The following is a 27,926-nucleotide window of genomic DNA, read 5'->3' on the forward strand; positions in this document are numbered from 1 at the left end:
AGGAGGGACTGGGCTCATTCTCTTTGACTTGGGGGGGGGCAGTGGGTGGAGACTGCCGAGAGGCACATTGAGGCCTATCTTGGAAAAATTAGAGCTGTCCAGAAATGGGCCAATCACCTGGAAAGCGTCCTGGTTCTTCTGCTTTTATGGCAGGGCCTCTAAGGCCCCTTTTAGTTCTCAGTATTCTGTGCTTGGGAGAAAGTAGACACCCTTTCATTATCACATTCAAATGCTTACATAGGGCATTAGAAGTTACAGACTTAATGTCGCTTGCTGCTTACAATATCCTAGGGAAGTAGACCCCATTTTAGGGCTAGGGCAGTGTAGGGTACAAAAGGTCAGTGACTTAGCAAGATCCCATGTAGCCAGTAAGTGGCGCCCAGGATGTGAACCCAGATTTTCAGCAGTAATAATGGCTAACGTTTATGTAGAGCTTACCATGTGCCAGGCACTGTGCTCAGCACCTGACAGCTCGTTTGAGCCTTCCACCAACCTTGGAAGGTAGGTGCTGTTACTGAATCCATTTTACAGATGAGGAGCCTGAGGCAAACGGGTAAAGTAACAGGATCACATAGTGGGTAAGTGTCTGAAGCCAGATTTAAAACTCATGTCTTCCTGATTCCAAGTTAGCACTTGAGGTCCAGGTCTTGAGACCTGTACCATTGCCATCATACCTCATCAGGGTGCCTAGTAAAGTCTGCCTGTGTGCGTGCGTGCGTGTGCGTGTGTGTTAGATTTGTTGTGCTTTGCAGGTAGGAAGTTACTTCATTTGGACACACCTTTGTCGATTCATTTTAAGTGTCAAGGTCAAGGTTCTCCTTGGAGGGGAAGTCCTGAGTTGAGGAGTCACAGAGAGAATTCAGGTCTTGACATCTGGGTACATGGGATTAAAAAGCTTCCTAGCTTTGTGACCTTGAATGAATAATCTTACCTCTCTGATTCTCAGTTTCTCCAAGTGAGCTTCAGTTGCTAATAGCAGTGTTTCTTATTTAGAGTCATACAGAATTCGGTTTTGCTTTGTTTTAGGTATCCAAGCCCACCTATGGGTTCAGCCTCAGCACCCAACCTGCCTCCCACAGAAGAAAATGTGGAATACGTGCGGACTCTCTATGAATTTTCTGGGAATGACCCCGAAGATCTGGCCTTTAAGAAGGGTGAGATCTTGGCCATCGTTGAGAAGCCTGAGGAGCAGTGGTGGAGCGCACGTAACAAGGATGGCCAGGTTGGGATGATTCCTGTGCCTTATGTAGAAAAGCTGGTGAGATCTTCCCCTCACGGGAAGCACGGAAACCGGAATTCCAACAGCTATGGGATCCCCGAACCTGCTCACGCCTATGCCCAGCCTCAGACAGCAAATCCTCTCCCTGCCGTCTCCAGTCCTCCAGGGGCAGTGATGAGCCCCCTGCCCTCCACCCAGAATGGACCTGTCTTTGCAAAAGCAATTCAGAAGAGAGTCCCGTGCGCTTATGACAAGACCGCCTTGGCCTTGGAGGTAAAGTAACCAAGCTTGGTTTGGGGGGGGGGTGGTGTGTGCGCTCGCGCTCGTGCTACTGGGAACCAAAGATACACAGCATTTACTTTTCCTTCCTTCCCCTACATTCTTGGTCTCCTTGATTGAGTCTGTGGGAAATTTTCATGACATCCCATAGCATTCTTGGGAGCAAACTAAGGATAGATCTTTTTATTGACCCTTTGATAAAGGCACAGCAGGGCAATAGAGGAAGAGTCAGGACTGTGTGACCTTGGGGAAGTCACTTACTTAAGGCCTCTGAGCATCAGCTTTCTCCTCTGAGTAGGGAATGGGAGCTTTAACCTCACTTGATGGTCTAAGTAAATGCTGGGCTTCAATCAGTCCTGCAAATGTTGTGCTCCAGTTTGGGACATGCCTTGGCAGCATTGGGTCCTAGAGATGGCAGTGCTTGGTCAGCAAAGGGCTTTACTGTTTGACTTTACTTTTCCTTCTTATTTTATTCACAAATTTATTTTGGGAAAGCTCTCCTTTGGAAGGCATGTCAGCGGGGGCAGGTGGGTAAGAAGAGAAGCTGGAGTGAACCCCAGCAGCCGTCAGGAGAGAGTTAAGTGGGAAGTGGTCATGAAACCATCTGTTTGACTTAGTGAAGGTGATGGTGTATCCCAGAAGAGACTTTGGGTGTCTGAACTCCCAGCCCACTGCAATGCTCCGACCCCTGGAGCCCTGCTGGACATTGCTGCTGGCTCAGAGTTTGCCTTCTCTGCCCCAGAAGGGCAGAGGGCCACTTAGTAGAAAAGAGAGGATCGGGGACCTGTCTGAGGCCAGTTAAGAGAAGCCCTTCCTGAGCGTGACCTTCCCCCCCCAGGCACTGGGAGGACTCACACCAAGTCAGAAAAGAAGGGGAGCCCTTTGACCTGAATTTAGGATCTGAGTGTAACCTGGAAGCAGGGAGAGCTCATACCGCCACGACTGCAAGGATTGGTTTTTAAGGATCTGATTTTGAATCCTTGAGACTGGCGTAAGCTCCCTCCTAGGCCCCAGGCCACATAGCTCAGAACTGGACAGCCCTTCAAAGGGGTTTCTCTGCCTCTTGTCCACAGTGGGGAGTTTTGGGGGGAGACAGGACTCAGGGAATGTAAGAGGTGGAGCCCCAAGAGTTACCAGCCTAGGGCCTGGAGGATGATGGGACTGCCTCCCAGCCAGCAAGAAGGTCAGCTGGATGGCACAGTCTACTGGTCAAAACTGACCATGAAATGTGTGGGGCTTTCACTGGTGTAGGGAACTCTCTCTTGCCAGTGTGGACCTGAAGCTTAGATGACAAGGGAATGATGTGGGCCCCAGAAGTGCTGGATGTGACTTGTCCAGGGTCATGCAGCCACTGTCAGAGGCAGGGCTGAGCCCATGTCTTCCTGACTCCAGGGACAGCTCATTCCATTTTGTTATGAGGCCTGTCTAGAAAGTTATTTTTAAGGCTTCTTTGTAATTTTATCTTGGTTAGCTTTGTCCCATTTCTCTGTAATTAGCTGTGATACTTGTATGAGGAGTCTATTAACTCGGAAGGAGACTAAAGGAGAGGTTGAGAAACTGCATCACATTGTGCTTGGGCCTGGAAGGAAAGAGACTTTGATGGGGGCAGAGGGGGTAGCAGGTGGGCCCTCCCCTCCCTGTGACTCAGAGTGCAAAGGGAGGAGGCCCCTGGCCCACATCTATATACTCAGCTTGGAGGTCAAGAGTCTGTAGTCACTGTCTACACCTGAGCCTTTCCTAGTGCAGTCCCAGTAGAGAAATACTGGGGTGGGCAGCAGGGCACTTTACCACCCACATCATGTGGCTTGGATCGAGCAAATAAAATTGCACTAGATTGCATTGAACAGCAAATAGGGGACTTGTGAGGTGTTGCTTGTGTAAGGTGAAGTGGGCACCTCGTCTTTATCTGCTGTGGATTTCACGGCACTTTGGCAGAATGGCATTTCTTCTTGCTTCAAAAGAAAAAGCCAGGATACGCTTGTATACCCTTGGGAGTGTCACAATTAGGTTACTAGGAAAACGGGAAGTGAGGTGGCAAGTAGGGCAGAGTGTGCCCCTTGAAGTCCCTGGTGCCTTTGACAGCGTTGCCCAGATTATAGCAGCTCAAGGGACTGTTTTGGAAATGACTCAAAAAACTTCATCAGAGTATTTGTGTTCAAGAAGCTGGATCGGCAAAGGCAGCAGTTCTGGAAGTGCAATCTGTTCAGGCTGTTTGTGGGAGCGTCCCTGGCCTGTTGGGCCTGGAACAGCTCTGGAGATGCAGCTCGAGCCCAGCACCAGTACACGCATATTTAAAAGTGAGTCAGGACGTGTATGTGTTAGCAGTGTCCCAGACCCTCCTAGGTAGGCTTCAGAGAAACCATGAGCAAAGAAGGGGCACCTAGGGCAGAGTTTTGGACTATAGATCATTGTCGTCATCTTCACATCCTGACAGTAAGATGCTGCCCCACTCGGGATGGTGGAACAAAGTCTGGCAGCATTGGGTCCTAGAGATGGCAGTGCTTGGTCAAGAGGTGAGATCCTGCCCACAGGCCACCCACTGCTGGCCTGCTTGTCAGCATCTGCAGAGTGGTCAGGGTTCTAGCTCCCCCACTCCAGGAGTATAGCTAGCGAGCATTCGTGTTGTGCTTCTCATTGTCTCCTCTCAGTGACCTGAGTTGTTTTCAGTTGTGTCTGACTCTCTATAGCCCCCTTTGGGGTTTTCTTGGTGAAGTTACTGGAGTGGTTTGCCATTTCCTTCTTCAGCTTATTTTACAGATGAGGAAACCGAGGTAAACAGGGTTAAGTGACTTGGCCAGGGTCACACAGCTGCTAAGTGTCTGAGGCTGGTTTTTAACTCAGGTCATCCTAACTCCAGGCCCGTCATTCTGTCCACTTGTCACCTGGCTGCCCAAACATTTTACGGATGAAACTGAAGCAGGCAGAGTTTCAGTGCTTTGCCCGGGGGCTGCCCACCTAGTAAATGTCTGAGGTTGGATTTGAATCCAGCACCACTCCATCCACTCACTACCAGGTCCATGAGCTGCCTCACTGCAAGTTCAGCACAGAAATAAGTCCGGGCCCCAAAACCTTTTTTTCCCCCCTTAACCAAATGTAATTGAGTTACCTTAGGCCTTGAGAAGTTAGCTTTCTACCCTGCCGCACCACCCCCCCCCAACAAGGTGAAATGAATGATGAGAAACCTTTTTCAGATTTAGGTCAGGTACCTCTCAGGCATTTGAAAGAGGCAGCAGATGCCTGTGCCACTAGATCTTTGGGGCCATGCTATCTTGTCCCTATGAAGTTCTCACATTCTTCTTAGTTCTCTATACTTCAGAAGTCTCCCTCTTGTTTTTATTATCTGTAAGCCATGGGCCCTTCAGGTCACACCCCTCATTATCAGAGGTTGTGACTAGCTCACCTCTCTCTCTTCAGCAGAGTCTTTTATGTCACTGAATAGAATCATGGAGTTGAGAGGGCCCTCCACTCTGACCATGTATGGCCTCTTAGTTCCCTGGACAGTAGAGGTCAATGTCCTCCTAGGGTCCCCAGCCTCGGCTTGACCATACAGGTGGTGCTTCCCTTTGGGCCGGGGAGGAGCCTAATCTATCTGTCACAAGCCAGCCCCAGGAGAAACCTCTCCTGCCTTCCTTCCTTCAACTGGTCCTCACGGCCTGGTCATCATCCCCTCCCCAGCCTGGCTCTGTTCTGACTTCTCAGGATGCTTCCACCTGACCACGATATTCTGGAGGATGGCAGGGCTGTCATTCCAGGCCACTGAAAGACCCAGGACATCACAACAATTGGTGTTTACCTGTGTTGTTTCTGTTCCAGCTGGCCAACATAAACCAGCTGGGTCCTTTTGTTAAACTTTGCCTCAGAGGATCATGGAAATGTCCCATGTTTACACTCCATCATCTGTGTCAGTGCTATCAGCTAGTGATGGAGGTTGCTTGAAACGGTACCTGAGGATTCCCACAGTGACTTTGAAAACCACATGCTGACATTATCTATGTCCAATTGTATTTTTAGCTATTTTGTTAAGTAATCTGGTTCAGACCTCCCCATGGGGGATACTGTTCCACTTCATGATTCTCAAAGATTCCACATGGCCCTGTCAGTTCATCTGTCCCAAACACAGCACGGTAAGAAGGAAGGAAGGCTGACTGAGGTAGCTGCATTTTCCTGCTGTGCATCAATTCTAGCCAGGAACTTGTGGCTCTGAGGATGCTGCGCTTCTTCCCCCCCCCCCGGCTTTAGTAAGAGACTCGTAATTCTCCATCCACATAGACAGCATTGTGCAAGGGATGAGGACAGAAATGCCTTGGACATGTTGGTCCTGCATGCTGTAGAGTTACAGCCGCCTCTAGCTGTTTCACTCTCTTGAGGCCCTCCCCATGACATGATCCGGGCATGTCAGGTGTCTTCAGATGGACTCTCTGAACTGTAGGCCAACTGTTACTGGGTGAGGAGTGGCCTTGGCCTTGCTGCTGAGCCCTGACCACAGACTCAGAGGTTCTTTTCCACTCCTCATTGTGTCTGCTCCTCAGGCTGGGGGGAGATGCAGAGCCTTCTGATCCTGTGACACTTTTTTGGGCTCATGGTCACACTCCCAGATGATGAGTCCTGTCTTTCCCCTTCCCTCCTCCCCTCTGGTTTGAATTCCCCTGGCAGCTTAATTTGGTCTCTTCTGGGATGACCATGTTCCTGTGTCTCCTGCAGTTGATCCTTCCTTGGTGACCCTGACGCCTGATTGTGCCCATTGTGGCTTCCTCCCAAAGCCCTGTCCGTTGTTTGTGATTCTCCCAAGCTCTGGGGCCCCGTTTTTCTCAGCTGTGTCAGTAGCCTGTCTCCCTCACAAAGCTTTGTACCAGATCGGGCTATTGAAAGCCATGGAAAGGATGCGTGGGCATTTCTATCGACCCATCTGCAGGGCCTCTGGTCTGTGGCTCCTGGACTGGCCCACCAGCTGCAGGCAAGGCGGGGCCTTGGCAGGGTTCTGTGAGGGAGGACTGTTGGATTCACTTTGACCTTTGTGCTTAAAAAAGTGTCTTCTGTAACATTGGCCAGTACCTAAGGTGGAACACATGCGCGTTTGGTCCTTAAGTGAGTGTTAAGTCTTGAGTCAATGAGGGCTGTGGTAAGTTTTTTATTTACTCATTTATAGTTCATAAAGAACCAGCTGGAAGCCAGGTCATGTGACTGCACCCTCTCATGCTGGGTGATTGGCTAAAAACGTGGTGGGCCTGGCAGGAAACCTGGATCCTGGTCCTGGTTTGGCCTCAGGAGGCCCTGAGGTGGGCAGGTCTGTAGCAGCGTGAGCACTGGGTTCAAACCCCAGCCCTGCCACTCAGAAGACCTTGTTCTCGCTCCTGTAGGACTCAGGTCTCTCATCTGTGAGAGTGAGATAAAGTCCTTGGCGCTGCCTGCCTTAGTTCAGTTTAGCAAACTTTGATTATGGCTCTTGAGGATGGAAGGGTCCCGGCTCTCAGGGAGCATAGATAAGGTACCAGACTGGGGAAATTGTGGAGGGAGAGAACCCAAAGGAGTGGAGAAGGGAGTTGGGGAAGACTCCTGGGAGTGAAGAAGTGCTGAAAAAGACAGGCTGGCCATGAGCAGTCCAAGAAAAGTGTTTTCTGGAAATCTCAGTGCCTCTGTTCTGTGTGGACTGTTGGGGTGATGTGCAGACAGGTGGTCTTGGTGCTGCTGCGTTGGGCTTTCAGAGTTCCTTCCGTGTCCAGGTCTGCTTGGCAGCATCAGACAGGCCTTTCTGTGGGCTCTGGGATGGTCGTGTTGTGTGGCTCAGTTCCTAAGAGTGTAGCTTCTAGAGGCCCAAGCATTAGAAACTGGGCAGTTGGAGAAGGCCACAGGCTGGGCCCCAGGGCAGCCTGCCTTGGAGGCTTCCTTTAGCACTACCAGTTGGTCCTCAATCTAGTGACATTAATTCACATTTCTGTAAGCCTTTTAAGTGGGCTTACAGCATGTTTGCCTTGTAACAGCTGTGCAGAGGACCGTGCAGTTTCTCTCTCCCTTGGGTTTTGCGTTCACTTCCAAGAAGTGAATAACAGCTTGTTTCTGGAGCCCTGTACGGTTTACAGAGGACTCTTCCTCCTAGCCCTTTAGGAGGAGCTATGATATGAGGGTCCTTATTTCCATTTCGTCCATTATGGACAAGGAAGTGAGCTCAGAAGGGTGAAGGTACTTTGTCACCTTGGAGCTAAGAAGCAGTAGACTGAGCCGGCTAGGGAGAAGATTCAAGGTGGGCCCACATAAATGATGCCGCTGGGCCCCCAGGGCCTTTCTCCCGTACTTTCCACCAGAAGTTCAGAATGTGGGAAGTGTAAGAGCTTCCAGAAATTCTTACCAGGCTAGGTCTGTGCTTTGCCCTTTATTGCTTCCAGTAGAGCCAAGGAGGCTGGGCCAGGAGAGTAATGGACGGGCCGGTTGGTGGGACCGATTCACAACTCCACCGGTGGGCTCTGCTCCGTGTGCTGGTCCTCACACAGTCCCTCCATCTACCCTCCTGCTCTGCAACTCTCCCTCGGCAGGTGTACTCACTCTTCATGCTTCAGCTTACACGGTCTCACCATAGTGGGTACTGCCTGTCCCAGTGCCAAGCCCAGCCCCTCTACAACTTAGGAGATAGCTTCAAGCCTTGTTAACAGAAAGCCATATCCCTGAATGGCCAGCACTCAGGCTGGTCCATGCACAGAGGTCTGTCTCTCGGCCCGTGTCGGGGATCTACATTGGAGGATGTCTTAGCCCTCCGTGAAAACAAAAGGAAAATAAATGAATCTTTTGAATTCCAGTGGGTCTTGGCTAATCTTTAATAACTTTTAAATCATATATTTCTTTACCTTGATGTGAATGACTTTAGATTTTTTTGTTGCCCATGATGAAACCTGTTGAGATTCCTTCAACCCTCAGAACTGTCAGAGGAGGCACAGGCCGCAGGCATTTGCCAGTGCTGGAGGACGTCTGGTTTAACAGACACCTTGAAGAGCACTTTCTTAAGAAGTTTCACTCAGTTATCCCCATGGGAAAAACCAAATGGATGAGCAGCTATTGTCAGATTATAGTGTTGTTAGACGGACATTCTGTAGAGCTTTTCTTATCTGGGGCACATAGTACAAGTGGAAAAATCAGACCCAGAATCAAATATGAGATTAGAGGAAGTATCGCATGGGAAGCAGTGGAGAAAGAAGAGGAGAGAGACAAAGAGAGAAGAAGGAGAATCACTGGCTGACGGTGAGCACGAGCAGGCTTCACTGTATTCTGTAGGGAACTTTTTGGTTGTTCTTTAGGTGAGGGAGGAGCCCAGATACTCTGGTAGCAAAACAAGGAAGGCTGGCCCATATGACCTGGGGAGATCTGGATCACTGGAAGCGGGGTGGCCCCTACTGGGAGATGATGGAGCTTGTTGGGAGAAGATGAAACCCCAGCAAGGAAAGAAGGGCTTCTCCTCCTTAGCACTGCACAGAGAGCTGGGAATGGTAAGAGCAGCAGCAGCAGGTGTAGACGAGCCTGAAGGAGCCAGTGTTTATTTTTAGGACCAAAAATGCCAGGCGCTTATAGATCAGAGCTGCAGCAGAACTGAGGTGGCATGCTGCTTGTCTAAGTGGCTCACAGGTTTTGGTGGATGTGGGCAGAAAGCTCTAGGTGAGGAGGGGTTAATTAATAGGAACTTGGGGTGGTAAAAATATCTGCAAAATGGGCTCGTGCATAGGCTTTGTCTGAAGGGAGGCCTGCTTTCTGACCTTTCCCTCCCTTGCTTAAGTCTCAGCCCCACTGATTCCAATGATGGGAATACTGGTTGCCTCCTCAGCGTTCTACCTGGTTTCTCAAATTTCAGGACTGGTCATTCTGATATTTTTTACATGTCCTCACGTGTAGGTCTGCCTAGCACTTCGCTTCTGGAAAACCCATTCCATATTTTCAGGATAAAAACAGGAGCTCTTTTACTGGAAAGTTAAGGGCTTTCTCAGGATGGTTTCAGCTCCCTGAGCCTGTCTTTGCTCTGGCCCACTGCAGGCATTTGTGGAGGCTTCCCACATGCCTGGAATGAACTCCTCGAGCTCCTCATTCCCACCTATACTTCCTGAACCTCCCGAGCTCCTCATTCCCACCTATACTTCCTGAACCTCCCGAGCTCCTCATTCCCACCTATACTTCCTGAACCTCCCGAGCTCCTCATTCCCACCTATACTTCCTGAACCTCCCGAGCTCCTCATTCCCACCTATACTTCCTGAACCTCCCGAGCTCCTCATTCCCACCTATACTTCCTGAACCTCCCGAGCACCTCATTCCCACCTATACTTCCTGAACCTCCCGAGCACCTCATTCCCACCTATACTTCCTGAACCTCCCGAGCACCTCATTCCCACCTATACTTCCTGAACCTCCCGAGCTCCTCATTCCCACCTATACTTCCTGAACCTCCCGAGCACCTCATTCCCACCTATACTTCCTGAACCTCCCGAGCTCCTCATTCCCACCTATACTTCCTGAACCTCCCGAGCTCCTCATTCCCACCTATACTTCCTGAACCTCCCGAGCACCTCATTCCCACCTATACTTCCTGAACCTCCCGAGCTCCTCATTCCCACCTATACTTCCTGAACCTCCCGAGCTCCTCATTCCCACCTATACTTCCTGAACCTCCCGAGCACCTCATTCCCACCTATACTTCCTGAACCTCCCGAGCTCCTCATTCCCACCTATACTTCCTGAACCTCCCGAGCTCCTCATTCCCACCTATACTTCCTGAACCTCCCGAGCTCCTCATTCCCACCTATACTTCCTGAACCTCCCAAGCTCCTCATTCCCATCTACACTTACTGACCTATTTCTCTTCTCTCCCAATTGCTGTGATCAGCTTCCTGAATTAAGCCCTCCCAGATTTCCTCTCTTCCCCACCTCTTACCATTCCCTCTGTTGCATTCTGCTTCTTAGCATTCCATATTTTTAATTTATCATTTATCATCAAAAGGCATTCTTTTTTAACATTGCGGACACTTCTCAGTAAACACCCAAACAATGTCTCTATCGAAGTGCATTTCCCCAAAGCCATTTACTCTTGTTACAGAGGAGGAGTGCATCCTTTCACTGGGATGGCTTGTGTTGTTGACATTGTTTGCACAGCCTTTTTGCCTCTGATTTCTTCACTCTGTATCACTTCTTCCTGTGTTTCTCTGAATTATTCCCATGTGTTTTTCCTTATTTCTTAGTCATGTTCGGTCATATTTATCCACTGTCCGTTTTGCTCGTTCATTGAACACATTTTGCTTCCAGTTTTTCTTGTCACAAATAGCATGCTGATATAGATGGACATACGTGATCCCCCCTATCGGATTGAAAGTTCTTTAAGCGTGGGGATGATCTCGTTTCATTTTTATGTCTCCAGGATTGAGCTGTCTGCGTTCCGTCTCAGGGCTATTGGGTTGCCTCCATGTATTCTGTAGTGGTTGTTAGAGATATTTGTTGCCCTGGACTGCAAAGCAGGCTTCGGGCCCAGGTCATGGCTCAGCTGTTGTCCCTCATTAAGAGGAGGAGGAGGAGGACAGGCTGATGATGGTGGCGCTCATCTCATGGGTCAGGCTGTGTTTCTGGAACAGTGTGGCTTCCCTTTCATTGTGAGTGTGACACCAATAGCTAATACTGCCCTGCTTAAAAGCACAAAGTGCAGGCTGTGCAGGGGTGGAACAAGGAAGGACCTGGCACCTTTGGAAATCAAACGTAGACCAAGGGCTTTTCCATCTCTGAGACTGGTTCTCTAGAGTTCAGGAAGGGTCAGTGGCATGACCGTTTGGGAAGTAGGTCTGCCCTCTGACAGGCCTCTTCACCCTGCACCTCGTTGGGGGCCTTCCTTTAGGTCATTGCCTAGGTGATGGGCTTTTTGGTGGTTTTGCTTCCTGCCCATTTTGACCACATGTGCTCTTGAGGGTGCGCACATCACCTTTCAGGAGTGAGTCACGGCAGTAGGTTACCATTGGATAGATGGATGAGGACAAGGTACCTGTGTACGCCAGTGGCACAGACAGTACCGTTGATAGACATTTGAAAGTGGAAGATCTGCTTATAATAAGGCTGAAAGAGTGCCACCTAGTGGTGATAGAGAGCAGCTATGGCCTTAGGTGGAGAGGAGCCAGTGGTGTTCCTGGAGATAAATGCCTGTATTTCTGTCTTTGCCACATCTACATGGTTTCCATGAGCAAGACCCACCTTTACTGGATAGCTGAAGGAAGTGGCATGTTGAGTAGGCCTTGTCAAGCTCTCCCTTAAAATACTAAAACATAGGTACTGGAGCATGTTTGAATCAATCAGGTTGGCAACTGCTCTTTCTGCTAGCTTACCTGGCCCAGTTATTTCTTAAGAATTAATGATAACCAGCTCAGCATTTGGGGAATGGATGAACAAGTTGTGGCATAAGATTGTGGTGGAGTACTATTGTGCTAATAAGAAATGCCTGGGGTGGGGTGGGGAACTTCAGAAAACCGTGGCAAGACCTATATGAACTGATCCAAAGTGAAGTGAGAAGAACCAGGAGATCGTTGTGCAGTGAAATTGTAATGACGACCAGATGTGAAAGACTTGGCCACCCTGAGCCTGCAGTGATCCAAGACAATTCCAAAGGACTCTTGGGGAAAAAGCCATCTACCTGCAGAGAGAAAACTCAGGAAGTATCATTTTCTCGCTTTCTTCATTTTTTTTTTTTTGCTTTATTTTGCTGTGTGGCTAATAAGGAAATATGTTTTACATGATTTTACATGTATAATTGATAACATATGGTTTACCTTCTCAGTGAGTAGGAAAGGGGTTGGAGGGAGGGAGAGAATCTGGAACTCAAAATTTGAAAAGAAAAGAATGCTAAAAATAAATGATGACAGAAAACAAAGGAAAAAAAAGAGTTAATAACCAAGCCCTTGCAAGGGAGGACTGTAATGGCAACCATATTAAAGAGTCAGACACTTGTGTTGGAAGCTGGCCACTGAGCCCGAAGAGTGTATGAGATTGTCCCGGGAATCATGACCATAGACTGTTAGAGTTGACACTGTCTGTGCCTGCCCTTTCATTTTACAGAACAAGAAATGGGTCCAGACATGGATCCCAGAAAAGCCAGAGACAAAATGAGAAGGGGGCCAATTTCTTGAAAAAATTTAGCATTTAATTTTTCCCAGAAAAGAACTGCTATAACTATTTTTGTTATATATAGGTCCTTTTCCTTTTTGTTTTTTTATGTCTTTTGGGATACAGACCTAGTAGTGGCATTGCTAGGTCAAAGGCTATGCCTACTTTTATAGCCCTTTGGACGTAGTTCCAAATTGCTCTCCAGAATGGTTGGATCAGTTCACAAATCCAACAACAATGCATTAATGTTTCATTTTTCCCACATCAGGGGGCCTATTTCTTGAAGCATTTATGACTGTACCTTAATTTGTAGCTGCATAGAATTAGAAACAAAAGTAAATGCCCACCAACTGTGGTATGGGAATCAGTGTAAAGACTTGTACAAACTGAGGCAGATTGAAGTAAACAGTATACACAGTGACTAATTATGTGGCACCTACTGTGTACCAGGCACTGTGCTAAGCACTTTGCAGTTATTACCTCTTTCTGCCCTCACAACTATGGCAGATAATTGCCATGACTAATACTGTTTACAAATGAGGAAACTGAGGCACACAGGTAAAATGACTTGCCCAGGGTCACATAGTAAGTGTCTGAAACTGAGCTTGGCCCTAAAGAAGAGAGGGGAGCATATATCTCTCTCCCTTCTTTGCAGAAGTAAGAAACTGGTAGGTGTAGAACATAACATTTAATGTCAGATTCTGTTGGCGTTTTGATTTGTTTTGCTGGACTATTTAAAAAATGTTTTTATTACAAGGGATGACAATGGGGAGGGGAGGGGACCTTTTTTTGGAAACAGGTTCTAGAAAGTCAAAAGGTAAGAATTTAAAAAAAAATAAGAGTGGAGGTGTTACACAGTAATAAGTGTATTCAAGAAGATTCATTCATCCCCTGCTGGTGTCACAGAAAGAGAACTCAGCTTGCATTGGACTGTCACCTGGTCTGCAGCTTAGTTGGGACCTAAGCAGCATCCCCTTGAGTCTCAGCTTGAAGACCCTCCTGTGAAGGAAGGCTTGGAACCTTGGAAGAGAGCTCCTTCTGCTTCAGAACAGCTTTTGTAACTGTCTCTCATTGCTGCTGGTGCTGGTGTTCGCATAAAACACACACATGTGCACACACACACGACCAGCAGCATGCGCATGCACACACAGAAAGGCCCAGCAGCACACATATACACACGCGCACCCAGCAGCATGCATGCACACACACACACCCAGCAGAGTAAGTTGAGTTCTTCAGCATGTTGCCAGTCTCACTCCTTCAGATACTCAGAGAAAACTATGGCCTTTTCCCCTTCCCCACCCTTCCTGTGTGTGTGCCCTCTATCACCCTCAGACTCAGATTCGGGCTCTCGTTGCCTAGCTTGTCTCTGTGGATTCTAAAACAGTGACGGATTTGAAGGGGAAACTGTGTGAAAAGTTCCTACCCCAGGACTGAAGTTGATGGTCACCAGTCTAAGTAAGAGAGGGGGATTCTGGGTGTACCATGGCCTGGGCTTCTCATTGGCAGGTGCAAAAGGTCAGCTTTACCAGGTCACCAGCAATCATAAGAAGCATATTGCTTAAGAAATCATGATCAGATGAATGCTAACTTCCTGGCTACAGTTATGCCTTCCACATCATGGGGATTAGGGGTGTGGTACCCCTCACCCCCTGCAATCTGGACAATTTGACCCTTCCCTTTGTACCAGAAAAGGTCTCAGTTCTTATGATATTAAAAGTTAAAATATGTTGATATGATACAATACTGTGCATATAATCTATGCATTTCTGAGTTTCTAAACTTTTGCTCTGCTCTCTTCCATGTATTTTTAAATGTTTCTTTGATTTGTTTTTCATTTTTTATCGCTGCTTTCCTCACAAACACCACACCCGACCCCATCCTTCCTTTGTAACAAACAAGTAGAGTCAAGCATTCTGTCCATGCACGTCACCTGCCAAGATGTGGGGATCATCGCCTTGATCAGTCAGTGAATTGTCTTTGCTATACTAAAAATCTTAGGATTCATTCGAAGGTTAATCTGCTTATTAATGGCCTAAGTCAAATAGGATGGCACTGTCTTTGTGTTTAGCTGAAAGCCTGCAGGAAGCAGCTATTTAATCACTTTTTTCAAAATAATTATGATTGTATTTTTTTTAATTTCACCTTTTATAGATTTTCTTAATGTTCAATATAAACTTGATGAAGAAATAAACTCAGATCTACCCCTGCTTGTATTTTCCTCTTTCTATTTAATTCTTTTCTAGGAATTGTCCTGAAGTCAGTATTGTTGAAAATTTGCTTTCCTCAGCTCTTACATGGCATTTTGTCCCTCTTATACAATGATGTTCTGTTCCTATGTATTCCTATCTTCCTTGCCTCACTGAGGGTGGGGTCCATGTTGGATTAGGTCCAAGTGTTCCTTGGGCCCTGCACCTAGGAATCACTTAATAGAATAATAGTTGAAATACGTAGGAAATTGTAACTTTATTTCAGTTAGTCTATTTATTGAAGAGAAAATACTGACGCTCCCTTTCTCCTTTCTGAATAGGTGGGTGACATCGTAAAAGTGACAAGAATGAACATCAATGGCCAGTGGGAAGGAGAAGTCAATGGCCGCAAAGGGCTCTTCCCTTTCACACACGTCAAGATCATTGACCCTCAAAATCCAGATGAAAATGAGTGATTTCTGTTACCCACCGTCTGCTGCTGCTGCTACTGCTTCATGTTCTGGCTCTCATTAGTAGCATCCTCTGAAATGGGGTTCCATTTTCTCTCATAGGCAAGCTTGGGAGCCTGGCCCAGCTCTCCAGCTTGCTGCCATTTGGTGGTCTTTTCTGCACATCTGGAATGCACACAGCTGGCAGCCTTCAGGCATTTGTATTGTTGCTGGATTGTCTCAGACTTAGCCAATTGTAGAACCTTTTTGGATCTTAAGCTGGTAAGCCCGAGTGGAAGCCCACAAGTAAAAGGACATTGAAGAAGAAAGGGTCTGTTTTGCCCCCACTTTGATGCTCTCTTGGACTCATCCCATGAAATTCAGTTGGAGAAAGAAAGCATTTGGCAATTAAACTTGAACTTGGTGCGTAGCTCATCCTCAGAGTGATTCTTGGTGTGCCATCTTCGTCATCTTTTTGAGGGGAAATCATGAACTCAAGGAAGAGGAGAGAATTCTTTCTGGTCACAGTAAAAGCTGAATTGGGACTTGGGGGAAGAATCATTGTAATGTGTATTTTGAACATTCATAAATGACAAGTTTTCTCGATACGAGGGATTTTGCCTGCCTCTGAGCTTCTGAAGTGAACTTTCTTTGACTTAAGGAGAAAACTACATTGAAGCCAAGACCTGTCTTTATATCATGTCTTCATTGTTGTAAATGGTAACCTGTTTTGCCACGTGCTAAACAAAAACAAAAAAAACATCCTATTTAATTCCATCTTTCCAAGAGCTAAAAACTGTAGAAAACAAACTTCAAGGAAGAATCCTACCTTTTACTTTTTCCCCAGTGAAACCATCCTGAAATCTACACACGCACACACATACACAGAGCCGTTTCATTTTATTTTTTTGGTCTGCTTTCAATGAATGCCCACTCTAAAGGTGAACCAGCAAAAACTTTCCTAAGGGAGATTGTTCTGAAAACCTAGGCATTGAATCCACCTCCACAGAAAGCGAGTGGTTTATGTCCTTGCCCTTTGAAGAGGCTGGAGAGAGCAGTCAGGCTTCAGGCTGTATGGAGGCTGCATTATCACCAGCTAGAGAAACCCAGGGCTCGGGCTCCCTCTTGGGCAGGCTTGAGCAGCCCAGGAAAGGCAGGGCACTAGTTGGCCAGACCCACTGGCAGAGCTTTGTTATGCAGGATGATCTTGTTATAGTAAAATAAAAACCCCTTGATTACATGTGGCAATAGGAAAAGGTCTTCAGACTTGGTCTCTTGCAAATAGGAGGCTTGGGAAATTTTAACACACTTAAAGAAATTCAAACTTTTAATATTGTTATCTGCCAGATACTAGTAAAGGGCAAGGCAAAAGTTCAAACAGAAAATTAGCACTGACTACAAACCTAGAAAGAGCCCCTTAATTAGTGCATTTGGTCTGCCCTTCCTACAGACTTTTTTTTAGCCTTTATATTTTTACAACTTAGAATGTGTTCTGTGTTTTTGAGCCAAAGCTCATAGACTCATAGAATGTTAGAACTGGAAGAGATGCAGCATAGAGTCCTCAGATACAACAAAACAAGGTCAGTTTTATAGATGAGGAAACAGGTCCAGAAGGGAGACTTGAAGGGATTTGCTCACGGGCCCACCAGGCTGGGCCTCCCTTTGTACCACACTGTACCACACCGCATGCCTCTCTGAGCGATTCCCTGTGCTTTCCATAGGACGAGAAGACGAGGCTGCCAAGCAGCCGGGTAGAGCACGAGATGGATGTGGGCCTGGGTGTTCCATAGGCTGTGTCTGCAACGACCTACTTCAGCCAACATTTCCACAACTACTTGAACCTATTTATCAGTCTGTCCTACTGAAAATATGCTCTTTGGTTACACTCATTCTACCATTAATATTAATATTCCACCAAAAGCCAAGGTCCAGCATGGTGTTCTCATGGAATGGCCACAGGATCAGCCTTTAATCTACTCATTCCTTTTGTGCATTCACTGCTAGACTTGGCCTTGGTCATACCTTCCAAAGAGAGGTCTCCTTACTGATCCTGTTAGTCTGAATGTGGTCAAGCCTGCCTGGTTTCTGAGAGACCAAAACTCCTCTATGGGCCACATTTAACTCCGTTTAGCATCGAGACAGTTGGTCCTCTTGAGAAGTCAGAGGGCATGCTTGCATGCTGTGTATTGAGATGAGTTTTCCTTTGACCTGCTCTTCCTAGGACTCATTTTCTTTTCCTATATGAGTTGATGTATGTAGGTCACTGTGGAATAGATCAAAACATGTAGGAAAGCAAGGGGATTCCCCCTGTATTCTTTACACTAAAATGTGTGGATTCCCAGAAGGGGGCCACACGTTTCTAGTGCTGCTGAGAATGTCCCAGAGCCCAGAGAGGATAATCCAGTATCAGTGAAGAGAAGGCTTTGCAAAGTCACTTTTCTCTCCCTCTTGTAGAATCCTAGAGGCAAGGACCCTTACAGCTGGAATGAACTTGGGAGATCATTCTCCATTCTGGAGAAGCAAGGCTGTTGAGTGGAAAGAGCTTTGGATTTGGAGCCAAGTCTTGGGTCTGAGTCTTACCTCTACTACTCTTTGGCTTGGTGACTTGAGGCAAGTCCCCTCCCCTTTCTGGGCCTTGATTTCCTCACCTGTAAAATGAGATTAGACTGTGGATAACCTCTTAGTGTCCCTTCTAACTCCTAAACAGCCTATGAGCCTAAATTGCCACCGCATTATACAGAAGGGAGCTGGGTCCCAGGAGGTGTGTGAGAGAAGATCAGAAGATCAGACCTCATGAGTCTCCCATGGTCTGGCCCGCTTCCCAGCTCGCAGGCTAGGCTTCCCGATGGCTGATGGCCCTGACGATCATCTGGGGTCCCATCTGCTGTGAAGTCTGTTCTCTGCCCTGGGAGGATTGCATGTGCTCCGTGGGCAAGCATTTCCCTTTGAGCTGCTTGGTGTGCTGCTTGCTTCCCTTCCTGCTTTGTCTGTCACCCCAAGCTCTGGATTTTCCTTGAGCCATCACTGTGGTTTATTTATCCTTTGGTTCTGTCAAGACTTGATGGTCATGAGGCTGTTTAATTCAATGCACTGTTAAAGGGCTCGTGCTCCACCTCTCATTTTTCTGTCACTTGTGGATTGTGAAGGTAGTCCCTGGGGTTTCCAGCCTCAGCAGACTCCCTGGTCCAAGGAGTTGAGGAGGGTGGTGTCTTCTGACTTGGGTAATTAGCCCCACGTGCTGGTCTTCGTGCTTCTGGCTTGGTCCGAAGGGGGACTTCTCTCCATGCATGGCTGCTTGGGTCCATGCTCAGTCATGTACACACTGGTTGGGCACCTGCTAAAGACAGTGAGAGCGTGGGAGGAACACAGAAATGGTGGATCCTGAGGCCGCCGACGTGATGCTTCCTGGCTGCATCTTGGGAAGGAGACAGCTGTTGACTTTGGTTTTAACACAGTATTCCTGGCTAACGCTTCCCGTCAATGATGTGGGGAGAGCTGCCTGAAGTCCCCCCAGGAGCCCAGGGGAAGGGTGTTCTGTGGTGCTGATTTCAGGCCCCCCACCCACCCACCTCCCCACTTCTGCCAGAACATAGGAGGTCCCCGTGCACGAGGGAGGGCAGCCTGGCTTCCGAGACAGACATCACTGTGCGTTCTCCAGCCCCCAGCAGGACAGATGATGACTCTTTCAACCTGTAACTTAAAAATCATGAACTTCAGGCAATAATATTTTCTGTGTAAGCTTTTAAAATTATTTTTGGGGGATCATAGCTTGTTTTATTTTGTGCTATAAAATTAACAGTATTAAATGACTTCTATTCTTAGAATACATCGAGTGTCTTTTCTTAACAGATTAGTGCCTTTTTATTTTCCTACTCCATTGATTCCATAGTACTGGGCCTGACATCAAAGCCAGTGTTTTCGGTGGCCTGTTTGTACACTGTCTGAATAAATCTTGCATCAACCTGCGGCACTTTGGTTTTTTTTTCCTCATTTTAGTGTCCTCGCTGATTTCCTGAGGCTCCTAGATAACACACACACCACTCTCAACCCTTCTGCAGAGGTGGCAGAGAGTGCAAGGCCACCTGGGAGGCTTGAAGACCTTCAGAGCTAGACCCTTCGCTCTGTAAAACAGGGATGGTGAGACGTGGGGCCCTTCAGGGTTGTGACACTGCCATGAACTGCTAAGACCTCAAGCCTTTTGCAGATTGACAGCAATGTCAGCTGCCCCTCATTTCCCAGGCCTGGCACATGGGAAAAGGGTGGAGCTGAGTGAGGAGCCTTGAGCTCTCACCTAGGCCGCTTCACTTGTTTCTTTCAGGGATCCCTCACAAACTCCAGAAGGTTTCCAGCTCTTGCCTCTTGCTTGTGTTCCCAGCCCCACATCTTGACCTGGAAATCATCACAGACTGGCCATGCCCATGCATTCAGGCCCACCCCTGCCTTCCTGTGGCCCTCTGGGTGCTTTGTAAACTGAAGCTCAAATATGTCTCTTCCTGCGGGCTCTGCATGCTCCTTCCTGCTCCCAGTCTCTGTCCTGGTCCACCCTGCACATGGTGCCAAATGGATCTTCGTGAATTGCTATGGTAAAAACCTCACTGGCTTCCCATTGTTTGTTTCCTTCCTCCCTGACAGAGGAGATGGAGCTCTGAACTGGAGGGTCAGGAAACAGGGTTCTGTGAGTGAATCGATTTGGGGGAGTCTCTCGGAGATGCCAGTGCTGGGAATTAAGTGAGACTGTTGAAGGAGCGAATGGGATTTTGTGAACAAAGTGCTGCTTGTATGTCAGAAAGCAGGGTTGGATCAAGTCCGGGCTATTCCAGACCCTGGATCCCCCCTGATCCCTTGTTTTTGTCCCTCACCTGGAGGGCCTTCAACCCTTCCAAATGTGACCCCGAAACACCAGCTAGCGTTGTTGATGACGTCTTTTAGTGGTCACAAACACCCCATGACGGGTAAAATTAACGTCTGGTCTGGGAGACAGAGGTGACAGTGACTTGGGAGGATGACGAGTCCTGAGGCCATTGAGTGCCGGCTCTTAAGCGATCACTGCTGGTGATCTTGGCAGGCCTTCTCAGCTCAGGGTTGGTGATCTTGGGAAATGGATTTTACGCTGCTGGCCCACATTTAAGCTTTTCACATACACTCATTGGATCGGTGCAGTAATTACCCCATTTTAAACTGATGAGACGCCTCTCAGAGAGCTCAGGTGACTGTCACAGAGCAGGGAAGTCTCAGGTCTCCATCATCTAGAGCTTCCTAGAGGCAAGTTTAGCATTTTTTCTGTTTGAAAAAGCAGTCAGTGTGAAAGCATCCTTAGAACCCTCATGGCACGGAGCTACCTTAATTTCTTTTTTCCTTTTTTGGGAGGAGCCACTTGGGGTGAAGTGACATGTCTCAGGGTCACACAGCTAGTAAGTATCTGAGGCCACATTTGAATTCAGGTCCTCCTGCCTCCAGGGCCCTGCTTTATCCACTATGCTACCTGGCTGCCCCAGCCACCCTATTTTTACAGAGTGGAACTGACCTGAGGCTTCTATCTTTCTGTGAATCCATTACAGCAGCCTGTTTCTGGCTGTCAGTGCGCTTTCTGAGCGGTTATGTTGTGTTCATTAGAAGATGTGAATTCCAGCACATCTCTGCAGTTTGGGTTAGTTCACCACAGTCTGAGCCCTCAGAGGCCATGCCCTGTCCACTTTGATGTAGATTGAATCATCATGGGACAAATGAAGCAGTAAGTTAGGATGGGATTCCTTGGTAACCCTAAGTATTTTAGGCATTTAAAAACTTGTGAGAAGTCGCCCCTAGGCTTCATCAGGCTACTATAATAAGAAAAAGGGTTAAGAACCCCTGACCTATATCATTGGTCAGATGAGATAATATAATCAACTTAATTAGCATAGGGTCTCCAGCACTGCCTCCAAGGCACACAGTCATGATAGGAACATAGACTTTTTGTGAGAGAGAGCTGGTGGTAAGCCCAAAAGAACCATCCAAGCAAAGTAACTAATGTGGAGGGAGAAATCCTTTCTGGCTAGGCATAAGGCAAACCTGGAGGAAGGCTGGGAGAGAGCGGAGGACTGGGCCACGCATGAGGACAATGTGAGCAAAGGTAGGCTACCAGAAGCTGCGAATGTGTCTGCGACATCTTGGGGAGCTTGGACTGAAATTGTGAATCTTTGTAGAGAAAGTCCCCCAGACATCCAGTGAACAGGGAATCTGAGACTCAAACGAGAAAATACCAGGTGCTCTGTAAACATTGAAGCACATTGATATTTCAAAGTAGAGATTCCCTTCCCAAACCACTGTGACTGTCCCTTGAGCATGGGAGGGGGAGCTATGGCTGCAGTCAACATAACCCTGACTGGGGGTGGCTAACGTACTGAAATATTGTCAGCCTGTGATCAGGCTCTGGAGAGGGCTCAAGTGCTAGAGCGGTGTAAGGGGAAGGGACACGGAGCTGAAGCCTCCTGGGAAGAAGGTGATGTTGGCTTCTGAGTGTGGGTGGGTGTACCCAGATTGTTGGAACTCCTGTCTTCCGGCATTAGGGTTAAGACTCCTGGAGCGGAGATGTGGTTGGAGCGGTTTGCCATTTCCTTCCCTGGCTCATTTTACAGATAAAGAAACTGAGGTAAACAGGGTTAAGTAATTTGCCCAGGATCACTCAGCTAGTAAGTGTCTAAGGCCAGATTTGAATTTAGGAAGAGGAATCTTCTGGACTGCAGGCGTGGTGCTCTGTGACGACACACGGCTGTAGGAGCAGAGACTACAGGGAGAACTACAGCTGCAGTTGCTTCCAGCTCCAGGCCCACGTGGTGGGAGGAATTAAGCGGTGGATCAGAGCAGGAGTGCAGAGCCTGCTTGGATCTGAATTGCTGTCCAGGTTGGCTGTTCCCGGGGGAAGAGGAGAGCTGGTGTGGCAGAGCTTGCTGTGTAGAAATAGCTCTGAAAACAACAGTGCAGCCCCTCAAGCTTGGGACAAAGTACTCTCTACAAGCAGTCATACTCTTACAAAAAACTCAAGGGTCAAGTAGTTGGCCGGGAACATGGCCGGGCAGCAAAAATGGACTCAGATTCAGACTTAGACTTTGGAATCTTTCTTTGGTGACAAAGAAGACCAAAACATACAGCCAGAAGAAGAACCTACATCAAAAGTCTCCAAGAAAAACATGAACTGGTCTCAGGCCATGGAAGAGCTCAAAAAAGATTTGGAAAAACAAGTTAGAGAAGTAGAGGAAAAACTGGGAAGAAAAATGAGAGTGATGCGAGAAAACCATGAAAAACAAGTCAATGACTTGCTAAAGGACACCCAAAAAATACTGAAGAAAATAACACCTTAAGAAAAATAGACTAACTCAAATGTCAAAAGAGCTCCAAAAAGCCAATGAGGAGAAGAATGCCTTGAAAGGCAGAATTAGCCAAATGGAAAAGGAGGTCCAAGAGACCACTGAAGAAAATACTACCTTAAAAATTAGATTGGAGCAAGTGGAAGCTAGTAACTTTATGAGAAATCAAGATATAAAACAAAACCAGAGGAATGAAAAAATGGAAGACAATGTGAAATATTTCATTGGAAAACCACTGACCTGGAAAATAGATCCAGGAGAGATAATTTAAAAATTATTGGACTACCTGAAAGCCACGATCAGAAAAAGAGCCTAGATATCATCTTTCAAGAAATTATCAAGGAGAACTGCCCTGATACTCTAGGGCCAGAGGGTAAAATAGAAATGGAAAGAATCCATAGATCGCCTCCTCAAAAAGATCCCAAAAAGAAAACTCCTAGGAATAGTGTGCCAAATTCCAGAGCTCCCGGATCAAAGAAAAAATACTGCAAGCAGCCAGAAAGAAACAATTTAAGTATTGTGGAAACTCAATCAGGATAACACAAGATCTAGCATCTTCTACATTAAGGGATTGAAGGGATTGGAATATGATATTCCGGAGGTCAAAGGAGCTAGGATTAAAACCAAGAATCAGGCTCAGATTCAATCTAGCTCAGCTCAGATTGATCTGGCCCGCTTGTGAAAACAAAGGGTGGGATTTCTTAAGATAACCCATTATGTCGAATCCTTAATAAACTTTCTTTTTCCTTGGAAAAAACAAAACAAAACAAGAATCACCTACCCAGCAAAAGTGAGTATCATGCCCCAAGGCAAAATATGGATTTTCAACAAAATGGAGGACTTTCAAGCTTTCTCAGTGAAATAGTGAATAGAAAATTTGACTTTCAAACACAAGAATCAAGAGAAGCATGAGAAGGTAAACAAGAAAGAGAAATCTTAAGGGACTTACTAAAGTTGAACTGTTTTGTTTACATTCCTACATGGAAAGATGATGTGTATGATTCATGAGACCTCAGTATTAGGGTAGCTGAAGGGATTATACATACATACATACATACATACATACATACATATATAGACAGGGCACAGGGTGAGTTGAATATGAAGGCATAATATCTAAAAAAAAATAAAAGCAAATTAAGGGATGAGAGAGGAATATATTGAAAGAGGGAAAAAGGGATAGATTGGGGTAAATTATCTTGCATAAAAGTGGCAAGAAAAAGCAGTTCGTTGGTAGGGAAGAGGGGGCAGGTGAGGGAGAATGATTGAATCTTGCTCTCATCAGATTTGATCTGAGGAGGGAATAACATACACACTCAGTTGGGTATCTTACCCCACAGGAAAAGAAGGAGGAAGGAGATAAAAGGGAGACGATAGAAGGGAGGGCAGATGGGGAAGGAGGTAATCAAAAGCAAACACTTTTGAAAAGGGACATGGTCAAGGGAGAAAATTGAATAAAGGGGGATAGGATAGGAAGGAGCAAAATACAGTTAGTCTTTCACAACATGAATATTGTGGAAGGGTTTTACATAATGATACACATGTGGCCTTTGTTGAATTGCTTGCCTTCTTAGGGAGGGTGGGTGAGGAGGAAAGAGTGGAGAGAATTTGGAACTCAAAGTTTTAAAAGCAGATGTTCAAAAAAAAAAGTTTTTGCATGCAGCTAGGAAATAAGATATACAGGCAATAGGGCATAGAAATCTATCTTGCCCTACAAGAAAGTAAGGAAAAAGGAGATGGGGGGAGTGGGGTGACAGAAGGGAGAGTTGACTGGGGAACGGGGCAATCAGAATATATGCCATCTTGGAGTGGGGGGGGGGTAAGAAATGGGGAGAAAATTTGTAATTCAAACTCTTGTGAAAATCAATGCTGAAAACTAAAAATATTAAACAAATAATAAGAAAAAATCACTTATTTTAATGTAATCCTTCATTAAACATTTATTCAGGACCTATTATGCACCATGAAGGCACTGTGCTAAGCGCTTGGGGTTGGGGGGGAGTACAAAGTCCCTGTCCTCAGAGTTTACTTGCTAAGAGAGATAATGTGTCCTCCTAACAGATGTGAAGGGATACATGTAAGGGTGGGAAATCTATTGATTCAAGCAATCCAATCATCCCACCCCTCTTCAGGTACCTGAGAAATTGCTTGGTCAGGTGAGAACACTTCCACTGAGTCCACCAGTCAGAGGTATCAACAAGCCACCCTACAATCTCTATGGAATCAGTAATGATCAAAGCTGTGAAAAACCCTGGATAAACTTAGGAGTGCTTGAAATCCATTGGAAGTCTATTTGGATTGGCTGAGGAGGCATTGCCGCCTTCTGGGTTTTATACAAGATGGAGAGATGGTCAATTCAGAATCCAAGCAGCTCAGTAGTGGAAGCCATTCTAGCCCGGTCCCTGAGGAAGACCTTATGAACCTTGTCTGAAGGTTTTGGATTTCTCATCGGCATCCACATTGGCTAACCTTAGCCGGTGAGCCTGGACCAGCTAGAGTCATGTGTCCTTAGACTCTCTTCGACCCTTGAGAGAAAGGAAAGTTTTGCCTTTCTTTGTGTCTGAGACACTTAGCACAATCACTGGTACACGAGGACCCCAATAACTGCCGGTTGACTGCATTGGAAGTTGAGGACGAAGCAGACATGCCCAGGAAAGCATCTTCACTATTCTTTTTTTTTTATTTAAATTTATTTATTTAACATATTTGGTTTTCAGCATTGATTTTCACAACAGTTTGAATTACAAATTTTCTCCCCATTTCTACCCTCCCCCCCACTCCAAGATGGCTTATATTCTGGTTGCCCTGTTCCCCAGTCATCCCTCCCTTCTATCAACCCCCTCCTCTCTCATCCCCTTTTCCCTTCCTTTTTTTGTAGGGCAAGATAAATTTCTACGCCCCATTGCCTGTGTATCTTATTTTTTAGTTACATGCAAAAACTTTTTTTTTTGTTCTTGAACATCTGTTTTTAAAACTTTGAGTTCCAAATTCTCTCCCTTCTTCCCTTCCCACCCACCCTCCCTAAGAAGTCGAGCACATCAACCTAGGCCACGCATGTATCATTATGTATAACCCTTCCACAATACTCATGTTGTGAAAGGCTAACTACATTTTGCTCCTTCCCAACCCATCCCGCTTTATTGAATTTTCTCCCTTGACCCTGTCCCCTTTCCAAAGTATTTGTTTTGATTACCTCCACCCCCATCTGCCCTCCCCTCCATCATCCCCCCCCTTTTATTTTTTTTAATCTTCCTCCCTCTTCTTTCCTGTGGGGTAAGATACCCAACTGTGTATGTATGGTATTCCCTCCTCAGGCCAAATCTGATGAGAGCAAGGTTCACTCATTCCCCCCTCACCTGCCCTCTCCCCTCCTCCCACAGAACTGCTTCCTCTTGCCACCTTTATGCGAGATAATCCACCCCATTCTATCTCTCCCTATCTCCCTCTCTCAGTATGTTGCTCTCTAGTCCCTTAATTTCATTTTATTTCTTTTAGATATCTTCCCTTCATCTTCAACTCACCCTGTGTCTGCTCTCTCTCTTTTACATATATATATATATATATATATATAAACACACACATATATATACACATACATACACATACATACATATACATAGATATATACATACATATACATTCACTTATATATATATACATAAACATATATATATATGCATATTCCCTTCAACTACCCTAATACTGAGGTCTCATGAATCATACACATCATCTTTCCATGTAGGAATGTAAACAAAACAGTTCAACTTTAGTAAGTCCCTTGCAATTTCCGTTTCTTGATTACCTTTTCATGCTTCTCTTGATTCTTGTGTTTGAAAGTCAAAATTTCTTTTCAGTTCTGGTCTTTTCACTGAGAAAGCTTGAAAGTCCTCTATTTTATTGAAAGTCAATATTTTGCCTTGGAACATGATACTCAGTTTTGCTGGGTAGGTGATTCTAGGTTTTAATCCTAGCTCCATTGACCTCCGGAATATCGCATTCCAAGCCTTTCGATCTCTTAATGTAGAAGCTGCCAGATCTTGGGTTATTCTGATTGGGTTTCCACAATACTCAAATTGTTTCTTTCTGGCTGCTTACAGTATTTTCTCCTTGATCTGGGAGCTCTGGAATTTGGTGACAATATTCCTAGGAGATTTCTTTTTGGGATCTATTTGAGGAGGTGATCGATGGATTCTTTTAATTTCTATTTTGCCCTGTGGCTCTAGAATATCAGGGCAGTTCTCCTTGATAATTTCTTGAAAGATAGTATCTAGGCTCTTTTTTTGATCATGGCTTTCAGGTAGTCCAATAATTTTTAAATGATCTCTCCTGGATCTATTTTCCAGGTCAGTGGTTTTTCCAAGGAGATATTTCACATTGTCTTCCATTTTTTCATTCCTTTGGTTCTGTTTTATAATATCCTGATTTCTCATAAAGTCACTAGCTTCCACTTGCTCCAATCTAATTTTTAAAGTAGTATTTTCTTCAGTGGTCTTTTGGACCTCCTTTTCCATTTGGCTAATTCTGCCTTTCAAGGCATTCTTCTCCTCATTGGCTTTTTGGAGCTCTTTTGCCATTTGTGTTAGTCTGTTTTTTAAGGTGTTGTTTTCTTCAGTGTATTTTTCAGTATTTTTTTGGGTCTCCTTTAGCAAGTCATTGACTTGTTTTTCATGGTTTTCTCACATCCTTCTCATTTCTGTTCCCAATTTTTCCTCTACTTCTCTAACTTGCTTTTCCAACTCCTTTTTGAGCTCTTCCATGGCCTGGGACCAGTTCCTGTTTTTCTTGGAGGTTTCTGTTGTAGGCTCTTTGACTTTAGTAATTTCTTCTGTCTGTATGTTTTGGTCTTCTTTGTCAGCAAAGAAAGAATGCAAAGTCTGAGACTGAATCTCGGTGCGTTTTCGCTGCCTGGCCATGTTCCCAGCCAACTAACTTGACCCGTGAGTTTTTCAGTGGGGTATGACTGCTTGTAGATTACAGAGTTCTATGTTCCACGTTTGGGGGGGAGGTGCCAGCTCTGCCGCAAGAGCACTGCTCCTTCCCCAAGGACCCCCAACCCGAGCTGGGCTTAGATCTTCAGCAGGCTGTGCACTCCTGCTCTGATCCGCCACTTAATTCCTCCCACCAGGTGGGCCTGGAGCCGGAAGTAACAACAGCTGTAGCTGCCCCACCTCCGCTGCCCCCGGGGCTGGAAGCCGAACCGTGAACTCCTTCCACTCCCGAAGCTTTTCCCACTAACCTTCTCCACAGTCTTTGTTGTTTGTGGGTTGAGAAGTCTCGTAACTGCTGCAGCTCACTGAATCAGGGCGCTAGGGCCCCCTCCGCCCGGCTCCTGGTCTGGTT

The 27,926-nt window shown here is 46.4% G+C and overlaps 1 protein-coding gene across 1 annotated transcript in view; it reads left to right on the forward strand.

The window, feature by feature from the left end:
- CRKL (CRK like proto-oncogene, adaptor protein) overlaps window positions 1–19,204 on the forward strand; it is a 38,244-nt gene extending 19,040 nt beyond the window's left edge. Inside the window, exons 2-3 of the mRNA XM_036758651.1 lie at window positions 1,027–1,492; window positions 15,136–19,204. Coding sequence (XP_036614546.1) covers window positions 1,027–1,492; window positions 15,136–15,270 — 601 coding nt within the window. The 3' untranslated portion in view covers window positions 15,271–19,204. The remainder of the gene's footprint in view (window positions 1–1,026; window positions 1,493–15,135) is intronic.
- Window positions 19,205–27,926: the final 8,722 nt, after the last annotated feature.

Source organism: Trichosurus vulpecula, chromosome 1 (genome assembly GCF_011100635.1).
Source record: "Trichosurus vulpecula isolate mTriVul1 chromosome 1, mTriVul1.pri, whole genome shotgun sequence".
In the NCBI taxonomy this organism is placed as follows: Eukaryota; Metazoa; Chordata; class Mammalia; order Diprotodontia; family Phalangeridae; genus Trichosurus; species Trichosurus vulpecula.